We start from the raw sequence: 10,758 nt of genomic DNA, 5'->3' as shown, positions 1-10,758 counted from the left end.
CACCAGTTTCATATGCGCATTCACCGAACCCTTCTTTAGCGTAAAATAAAAACATTATTTTATTCACCTTGTTCATAGAACAAAACCAACACAGTGCATGAACTCACAACGAGATACACACCTGCAAATCAGTCTGACTTCTGGAGTTGCCGTATCCATTATGCACTGATAGGGAGAAGTTTTCATTTACACGATGAGTTGGGTGTGTCTTGACCTTCCCGGCGGAGGCTCCGCCGAACCCCTGAGGCCGACTGACCGAACGCCTAGGGTTCGATCGAACCCAGGTTAAGAACCACTGCCCCAGACATTTATGCAATAAACAATGTATGCTTCAACTAAAGGTGGGTACAATAAATGTAGTTAATATTTGTGGGTATGTATTTTATTCTATTTATTATTGCAGTCAATTTTTCAAATATTTTATTCACATGACTTTCAGGTATTTTACAGCTTACTTCATCATCTAGACCAGGGGTCACCAACCTTTTTTAAAACAAGCGCTACTTCGTGGGTACTGATTAATGGGAAGGGCTACCAGTTTGATACACACTTAAATAAATTGCCAGAAATAGCCAATTTGGTCAATTTACCTTTAAAGGGGAAAATTATCACAATTGCAAAAGGGTTGAAAACAATACAAATCAGTTCCCAGTGGCATGTTGTATTTTTTGAATTTTTTTTCAAAATTTTACCGGTCTCCGAATATCCCTAAAAAAAGCTTGAAAGTGCTTGATTTTTGCTATTTGCGATGTGACTATCCATTTCACTGTGGCTTCATACAGTGCTGCCAACGTAAACGAACAATGGGAATACCACAGCAAGATATAGCGACATTAGCTCGGATTCAGACTCGGATTTCAACAGATTACACATGTATTGAAACAGATGGTTGGAGTATGAAAGTATTGAAGAAGAAACTGAAGCTATTGAGCGAATAGCTATTGACGCTATTCATAGCCATAGCATGGCCGAAGAGCTGCGTTAGCATCGCCGGTAAAATGTGCGGACCAAACAATCAGGACTTTCGCATCTTGTGACACTGGAGCACCTTAAATCCTTTGATTGGTAAGTGTTTTTTCCGTATTAAATGCGGGTGGAAGGAAACATAATATTGTTGCAAATGCATCTGCAGGTTATCCATACATCTCTGTGCCATGTCTGCTTTAGCACCGCCGGTAAATAGCATGTTAGCGTCGATTACCATAGCATGTTAGCATTGATTAGCTGGCAGTCACGCCCCAACCAAATATGTCTGATTAGCACATAAGTCAACAACATCAACAAAACTCACCTTTGTGATTTCGTTGACTTTATTGTTGCAAATGCATCTGCAGGTTATCCATGCATCTCTGTGCCATGTCTGTCATCGCCGGTAAAATGTGGAGACACTGGCACATTCAATGGGGGTCTGGCGGCAGACACTTTCGCATCCTCGGGCCAGTGGTGCAACCTGTTAGTGTTGTTACACCCTCCAACAACACATCGACGAGGCATGATGTCTCCAAGGTTCCAAAAAATAGTCGAAAAAACGGAAAATAACAGAGCTGAGACCCAATGTTTGCAATGTGTTGAAAATGAAAATGGCGGCTGTATTACCTTGGAGACGTCATGTTCTGACGTCGTCGCAAAAAGAGTGATAAACAGAAACGCGTTTAATTCGCCAAAATTCACCCATTTAGAGTTCAGAAATCGGTTAAAAAATATATATGGTCTTTTTTCTGCAACATCAAGGTATATAGTGACGCTTACATAGGTCTGGTGATAATGTTCCCCTTTAAAGCTGTTTTAGGGATATTACAGGGCCGGTAAAATTCTGAAAAAAACTTAAAAAAATACAACAAGCCACTGGGAACTGAGTTTTATTGTTTTTAACCCTTTTGAAATTGTGATAATGTTCCCCTTTAATTGGATAATAACATCAATAAAATGCAATGGAAAAAATGTGTGAAAAAAAAAAAAATATATATATATAAGATGACCTCTCTTTAACAATGGGAAAATAGAATAAAAATGTAGCAACATATATAAAATTCAATAAATGCACACAACTTTAAAAGTAATTACAGGCCAACATATAACACTTATAACACAACATATAAGCACAACATTGAACATAAAATATACATTCATATTAAACATGCTGTGGTTTTTAATTACATTTAGCACAGTCACTCTGTTAATGTTTAAATCCCTGCAGCTTCCATGACTTTTACACACTTGTGTTTACTGACCTGCTGCCTAAACCTGAATGTTTTATCACACACAGTGCAGCTAAATGGTTTCTCGCCAGTGTGTGTTCTCATGTGTCTGGTCATGTGATACTTTCTGGGGAATCTCTTCTTACATACAGAACAAGTGAAAGGTTTCTCACCTGTGTGTATTCTCATGTGTGTGGTCATGTCTTGCTTTCTGGAGAAACTATTCTTACAAACAGAGCAAGTAAAATGTTTCTCTCCAGTATGTGTTCTCATGTGTGTGGTAATGTGATGCTTTGTGGGGAAACTCTTCTTACAGACACAGCAAGTGGAAGGTTTCTCACCTGTGTGTGTTCTCATGTGTGATATCATTGTATTCTTAGTGTTGAATCTTTTAGCACAAGCTGAGCAAGCAAAAGGTTTCTCCCCGGTGTGTGTTCTCATGTGTGTGGTCATGTGATTATTTCTGGAGAAACTCTTCTTACAAACATTGCAAGTAAAAGGTTTCTCTCCAGTGTGTGTTCTCATGTGTGTGGTCATGTCACGCTTAATGGAGAAACTCTTCTTACAAACAAAGCAAGTAAAAGGTTTCTCTCCAGTATGTATTCTCATGTGTCTTGTAAAATCACTCTTCCATCTAAATGATTTCCCACATTCAGTGCAGTCAAAGTGTTTGTTGTTAGTGTGATGTCTCGTATCACCTTTAGAGTCATTTTTACTCTCCAAATGTTTTTGGATGTGGTCACTGTGATCAGAAAGGTCTGACATCATGTCGTCCATGTCTGACAGTGGAGCAAAGATGCTGTCTGGTTCTGAGTTTATATCATCTTCGTCATTAACCTCCTTCAAACTTGGAAGCTGCTCCCACAGTTCTTCTTCTTCCTCTATAGGAGTGGGCTCAAGCTTCTTTTGTCCCACACTGGAGCTCCACTCCTGCTGCTTGGAGGGAATCTCTTCATGACTCTCTGCTGACACCTGCTGGACGTCTGCAGAAAATAAAACATAAATGACGTGTTACTGTATTGAAGTTTGCAGTATTCAAACTATTCACATGTGAATTTGGCCAAATAGACAGCACTCCACTTTATGCATTTATTTAGTTTGCCTTTTCTTTGGCCCACCCCTATAATGTTATTCATTTTCTCCACCTACATTAAAAAGTACCAACCTCGTCACGTTCTTTGTGTCCTGAGCAAGACACTTCACCCTTGCTCCTGATGGGTGCTGGTTAGCGCCTTGCATGGCAGCTCCCTTCATCAGTGTGTGAATAGGTAAATGTGGGAGTAGTGTCAAAGCACTTTGAGTACCTTGAAGGTAGAAAAGCGCTATACAAGTACAACCCATTTATTCATTTATCATTTGCACCCCTGGTGGTGAAATCTATTAATTAGGGTGGTGCCAAAAAGGAGGAATTTTTCAAATTGACTGTGTGTCTGTTTTAAAAGTGCTCCCTCTCTGGTCAACATATGAAATAACAAGTGTGTGTAAAAAATTGAAATGTGCCAAAATTAATTAAAAAAAAAGATTAATATGTATATAGCGACATACTGCAATAACTTGAAGTAAATAATGAAGATTTAAAACCAAATACAAAGAAAACATTCCAAAAAATAAAATAAACTAAAAGCAGTCTTTTTCTGACAATGTGACAACATTTTTCTTATAAAATTGGGGACTATTTCTAATCTTTCTGTTTCTGTAATATTGCAATATTTTCTCATAAATTGATGGATTTTTTTGTAAAAGTTTTACTTTGGATGCAAAATGGTGACATTTGTAATGCAAAATTCCGACTTTTATCACAATATTGCCAATTTTGTTGTTCTTGTAGAATAGTGACATTTTTTGAGTAAAATTATAGTCATAATTGTGTCAAGCAAAGTTCAGATTATTATTAAAACATTGCCAAAGTGTTAAAGGGGAACATTATCACAATTTCAGAAGGGTTAAAACCAATAAAAATCAGTTACCAGTGGCTTATTTTATTTTTCAATTTTTTTTTGTAAATTTTACCCATCATGGAATATCCCAAAAAAGGCTTTAAAGTGCCAAATTTTCGCTATCTGTGAAGCCACCGTTCATTTTCTTGTGACGTCATCCAGTGATGCCAATACAAACAACATGGCGGATAGCACAGCAAGATTTAGCGACATTAGCTTGGATTCAGACTTGGTTTTCAGCGGCTTAAGCGATTCAACAGATTACGCATGTATTGAAACGGATGGTTGGAGTATGGAGGTAGATAGCGAAAACAAAATTGAAGAAGAAAATTAAGCTATTGAGCGAATAGCTACTGACGCTATTCGGCGATCGCCTTCTAACCAACGATTGAGTGTCGCGGGATATCCATAAATCTCTGTGCCATGTCTGCCTTAGCATCGCCGGTAAAATGTGCAGACCAAACTATCGGGATTTCCGCATCTTGTGACACTGGAGCAACTTAAATCCGTCGATTGGTAAGTATTTGTTTGGCATTAAATGTGGGCGGAGTGAAAGGCTGGATTCAAATATAGCTATAAATGTGCATACAGCTAGCCTAAATAGCATGTTAGCATCGATTAGCATGCCGTGCTAATCATTGCACACTCCACGTAAGTCAACTTGAATCCGTCCCTGATCATGTTGTTACACCCTCCGACAACACACCGATGAGGCGTGATGTCTCCAAGGTACGGAAAACAGTCGAAAAAACGGAAAATAACAGAGCTGATTCGACTTTGTGTTTGTAACGTGTTTGAGAAAATGGCGGATTGAATACCTATGTGACGTCACGTTGTAACGTCATCGCTCCGAGTGCGAATAATAGAAAGGCGTTTAATTCGCCAAAAGTCACCCCTTTAGAGTTCGGAAATTGGTTAAAAAATATATATGGTCTTTTTTTCTGCAACATCAAGGTATTTATTGACGCTTACATAGGTCTGGTGATAATGTTCCCTTTTAACCTTTTCTTGTAAAAATGTGACTGTTTTTGTGTAAAATTCCAACTTTTATCGTAATATGGCCCAAATGCTCAGTTTTTCTGCTAAATTTTTAACTTGCGTTGATTAAAATTACGACTTTTATTATAACACTGCAGAAATTTCAAGTTTTTCTTGTGAAATTCCAACTCATTTCTCACAACAAGGTTTTTTATATCTGCATAGTATGTATATATTAGGGGCTTCACGGTGGGAGAGGGGTTAGTGCGTCTGCCTCACAATACCGCCCCCCGCGACCCCAAAGGGAATAAGCGGTAGAAAACGGATGGATGGATGGATGTATATATTATTATTGTTGTAGATACAAATCTTTATATATCTAGAAAGAGTGGTCCTAAAGAGGTAGGCATTTTCTGGAGGTCGCAAGAAGGTAACAGATAGAAAAATCTGTGTGTGTGTGTGTGCGTGTGTGCTTAACAGAAAAAAAATGACAACAGGTAGGAAAAGAAAGGAGTCGTTGTAAAAGGGTCGTCAATAAAAAGTAAAAGGGTCGTCAATAAAAAGTGGTCCAAAGTGCACCACTAGCTAGGTGGTGGGGGTCCTGTTTTGTGAAAGACACTCTACAAAGGTTGTCACAAGACCAGAATTTCAGTGGTCTATAACGATACCTATGAAAACCTTCCACCTCTCATTCAAGTAGGCTTTTTTAATTCACGCTCATAGCCCTAAATTTGTCAGATCCAGTCTAGTAGCGGGTGCCAATCCATTGTAGTGAAAAAAAACAACTATTGAGATGCAAAAGAGCAACATTTCTGTCAATGCGCACAAAAGTCGTTAGAAAGGAATCAACCCTCGTCAGCATTGAGGTATTGTATGACAGAACGATGGCAGTGTAACGACCACTGCTAGCCCAAAATCAATTGTTAGACTGGAATCACCCATGTTAGCCTTCCATTCAGTTGCAAATAATGGCACAAAAGCAGCATTTCTAAGTCCTGTTATTTGTTGGAGGCTAAATTGTAGTCTTTTAGGAATGGTTGAAAGTACAGTGTGGTATCTATCTACTAAATACTACATTACATTGAAGAGATTATTGAAGATATTTCAGAACCTTTAACATATATCAGCAACCTATCATTTCAAAAAGACTAATTCCCAAACAAAATGAAAAGAGCAAAAGTCGTACTATATTTCAAGACTGAAGACCAGTTTCCTTCCACCCACATTTAATGCGAAAAAAACACTTACCAATCGACGGATTTAAGTTGCTCCAGTGTCAACAGATGCGAAAGTCCTGATTGTTTGGTCCGCACATTTTACCGGCGATGCTAACGCAGCTATTCGGCCATGCTATGGCTATGAATAGTGTCAATAGCTATTCGCTCAATAACTTCAGTTTCTTCTTCAATATTTTCATACCCCAACCATCTGTTTCAATACATGCGTTATCTGTTGAATCGCTTAAGTCGCTGAAATCCGAGTTTGAATCCGAGCTAATGTCGCTATGTTTTGCTGTGGTATTCCCATTGTTTGTTTACATTGGCAGCACTGTATGACGTCACAGGGAAATGGCCAGTGTCTTCGCAGAGAGCCAAAAATAAGGCACTTTAAAGCTTTATTTAGGGATATTCCGAGACCGGTAAAATTTCAAAAAATATAACAAGCCACTGGGAACTGATTTTTATTGTATTTAACCCTTTTGAAATTGTAATAATGTTCCCCTTTAATTCAAGTACCCCCTAATCAGAGCAAAGCATTTTTGCTTGAAAAAAAGAGATCAAGAAGTAAAATACAGCACTATGTCATCAGTGCAAAAATATTGCTCATTTGTAGTGGTCTTTCTTGAACTATTTGGAAAAAAAGATATAAAAACAACAAAAAATTTGTTGAAAAATAAACAAGTGATTCAATTATACAAAAAGAGTTCTACACAGAGAAGTAATCATCAACTTAAGGTACCCTCTTTGGGGATTGTAACAGAGATCCATCTGGATTAATCAACTTAATTCTAAACATTTCTCCACAAAAAAAGAAATCTTTAACATCAATATGTATGGAACATGTCCACAAAAAATCTAGCTGTCAACACTGATTATTGCATTGTTGGTTTTTTTCACGGTTGATGAACTTACATTCATATTTTTCTGAAGTATCATTCTATAAATATATTTATAAAGGATTTTTGAATCGTTGCTATTTTTAGAATATTTAAAAAAAAATACCCCTTGCCATACCTTCAAGTACTCCCAGGGGTACGCGTACCCCCATTTGAGAACCACTGGACTAGCAGAATGAAGACCATATACAAATTATTACACACACATTTTCTTAAAAATCAGCAAAATAGCATTTTTTCAAAACAATAGTTTTGACCCCATCTAGGCATTTACCAAACAAAATGCAAAATGTTAATTCAGTGCAAGTATTTAAAGTTACTTTTAAATTACATGATGGAGCAAAAAGATGTCAACAAACCTGCTCTGTGTAGCACAACTCGAGGTTTGAAAACAGCATTCAGTAGTTCTTGTTGTCGTTCTTTTTCCTCTTTCGTCCGAGAAAGTTCTTCCTCGTAGTCTGCTATGGTTCTTTCAAACAGTCCAAATATTTCTTCAACGACAGAATTTAGTCGCTGTTCCATCAACATTCTCAGCTTTCTGACCTGACACATTTTTTTAAACAAACAAAACCTGCGCGTTGCTAACTTCCGGCGTTTCTTCTTCGCTGGTTTCTCTCTGCAACGCTCAAAAACGCACGGACTTAAAGCTGATTTCAAAAGTTGAATTTTTGTTTCGCCTTGATTGCCAAAGAATTCCTCCGTTCTAAATGTTTTGGTGCAGAGTTTGCAGTTTTATATCTGTGGTGAGTGTGTCGTCTGGGGGTGATGAGTTCCTTTGTTTGTTTGTGATTGGCCCATCTTTGCATATCTTTAGGCCACACCCCTAACTGGGGGTGCTGCTTCGGAATGTATACCCCCCTCCCCCCATAAACCTTTATTTATAAAGTTCAACATTGACAAGCATAAACATATGAACATACAAACCCCGTTTCCATATGAGTTGGGAAATTGTGTTGGATGTAAATATAAACGGAATACAATGATTTGCAAAATGATTTTAACAATACAAAATCATTTTTGGAACAATTTGCAGAACCTTTCAAAATCATTGCTGTATCAGAGACATGGATGGATACAAAAAACGGAATGGACTTTGGACTAGAAAGATATGAACTCAACTATATTAATAGATTAAATAAAAATGGAGGCGAAGTTGCTGTGTATGTGGAAGTCTCATATCAAATTTTAAAAGAAAACTGTCGAAATTATCAAAGTGTGGTTAAAGTTGAGAAAACAAAATATTTGTCAGACTTAATTTCAAATAGCATCAGTAGGCCACGTGTTCTTTTTAATACTATTAGTAATGTTCTTAAACCGAATCCAGCCACTTCACCAGAGATGACAAGTGAAACTTGTGAAAAATTTCTCTCCTTTTTTAATGATAAGGTTGCTTCTATTCGGGCAAATCTTTCTCGTCTTCCATTAAGTTTTAATGTGGCCACTCAGTGCTCGACGGTGTTCTGTCACTTTGAGCCTGTGTCCATGCCTGAACTTACAGGAATAGTCGGCAAGCTAAAACCGTCGTCATGTCCCACAGACCCAGTCCCCCCTCGCTTTTTTAAAGAAATCTGGGACACTATTGACTTGTCTGTTAGGAACATCATCAACAGCAGCTTGATTTCTGGCAGTGTCCCCTCCTTTTGTAAAAGAGCTGTTGTTGAGCCTTTGATTAAAAAAACAAGTATTGATCCGACAAGTTTGTAAAATTATCGGCCCATTTCCAAAATACCTTTTGTGTCAAAGATTTTGGAGAAATGTGTTCTGGCACAACTGCAGCCTTTTTTAGATGTAAATAGCACTTTAGATCCTTTTCAGTCTGGATACAAAGCTTTGCACAGTACTGAATCTGCACTTTTAAAGGTTTTTAACGACTTGCTTTTAATGTCTTACTCTGGCAGCTCTGCCATTTTAGTGCTTTTAGATCTTACAGCACCTTTGACACAGTCAACCACACAATTTTTTTAGACCGCCTGAGAGACTGTGGGTGTCAGGGGGACTGCGTTAGAGTGGTTCAGATCTTACCTGTCTGAGAGGTCCTTCTCTGTCAAGCTGGCAGACGCCACCTCTTCTTCTACCCCGCTTTACTGTGGTGTCCCCCAGGGATCTATTTTAGGCCCCATCCTGTTTGCTCTTTATCTTGGAGATATTTTTAAGAAACATGGAGTGTTTTATCACTTTTATGGAGATGACTGCCAAATTTATATGCCGATTTCAAAAGGCCACGGCCCCCTGACACCCCTTCTTAACTGTCTATGCGACGTCAAGGCTTGGTTAGCTCAGAATTTTTTAATAATGAATGAGGGAAAAACGGAAATTTTAGTTTTTGGTCCGGCCCTCACTGACTTGGGACCATTGCAAAATGAAGTGCGTCCCAAGGTCACCAGCCTTGGTGTCACTATAGATAGCGATTTTAAACTTGAAAAACAAGTCAATGGCGTTTTAAAATCGTGTTTTTATCACCTTCGTCTTTTAGTAAAGGTTAAACCGTTTTCATCTTTTAACCTTTTTGAACAAGTCGTGCATGCTTTTATTTCCAGTGGTCTGGACTACTGCAATGCACTTTATGCTGGCATAGCCTAAAAGCTCTCTCCCGGTTGCAGTTAGTCCAGAACGCGGCAGCACAACTTTTAACAGGGGCCAGGAAACGGCAGCATATAACCCCAATTCTTCAGAGTTTGCACTGGCTCCCTGTTCATTTTAGAATTGATTTTAAAACATTGCTGTTTGTTTTTAAATCTTTACATGGACTGGCACCTCAATATATCTCGGACCTCATCCAAATTTAAATTCCTGAGGTCCGAGAGCCAGTTCCAACTCGTGGTGCCCAAGACCAGACTTAAAACCAGGGGAGACAGGGCCTTCTCTGTGGTCGGCCCTAAGCTCTGGAACACTCTGCCCCTCCATGTTCAAACTGCTTCCACAGTGGAGTGTTTTAAGTCTCGTCTTAAGACCCACTTTTATTCTTTGGCTTTTAACACTGCGTGAGTTTTGTGGTCCTCTGTCCTCTGTTGTCCTCTGTGTTTTTTATACACTTTGATTTCTATTTTACTGTTTTAATTGATTTTACCCTTTAAAATAGCTTTTAATCATATTTGTTTTTATATTGATTTTTTTTTCATATTGGTTTTATATTTATTTATTTTTTTGTTTTATTGGTGGAGCATAATTTTGTTTTTTTAATATTGTTTTTAACATGGCTGTGCAGCACTATGGAAACGTTATTGTTTTTTAAATGTGCTATATAAATAAAGTGGTTTGGATTGGATTGGATTGGATGTAATGTGAAATGCTATACAATTGTCTGATGTATTATGTTGTAAGTATGTTAATGTTCGAAATAAACTAAAGAAAGAAAGAAACTAAAGAAAGTATTGATCGATTGACTGAGCTTATAATGCAATTTTACCAAGGGATAAAGAAACAGCACAAAGCACAAATCAGTCATATTAGATCGTGCATCAAGTCCAATACCGTAATGACATAAAATAGATATTTTTAATATTGCCAGAGTACCTGGTTGGTTTCACAT

At 37.9% G+C, this 10,758-nt stretch overlaps 1 protein-coding gene across 1 annotated transcript; it reads right to left on the bottom strand.

Moving 5' to 3' along the window:
* Positions 1–763: 763 nt before the first annotated feature.
* On the bottom strand, positions 764–7,831 carry LOC133544921 (gastrula zinc finger protein XlCGF8.2DB-like). Its single transcript, XM_061890167.1, has 3 exons — positions 7,589–7,831; positions 2,232–3,181; positions 764–784 (listed from the first exon to the last, which is right to left on the bottom strand). Exons 1-3 carry the CDS (start codon positions 7,779–7,781, stop codon positions 764–766), a joined length of 1,164 nt encoding a protein of 387 aa, XP_061746151.1. The 5' UTR covers positions 7,782–7,831.
* Between the last annotated feature and the right edge of the window lie 2,927 nt (positions 7,832–10,758).

Source organism: Nerophis ophidion, linkage group LG28 (assembly GCF_033978795.1).
Source record: "Nerophis ophidion isolate RoL-2023_Sa linkage group LG28, RoL_Noph_v1.0, whole genome shotgun sequence".
Classification (NCBI taxonomy): Eukaryota; Metazoa; Chordata; class Actinopteri; order Syngnathiformes; family Syngnathidae; genus Nerophis; species Nerophis ophidion.
Note: the sequence above shows the minus strand (reverse complement) of the source record. Positions and strands in the feature narration are given on the sequence as shown.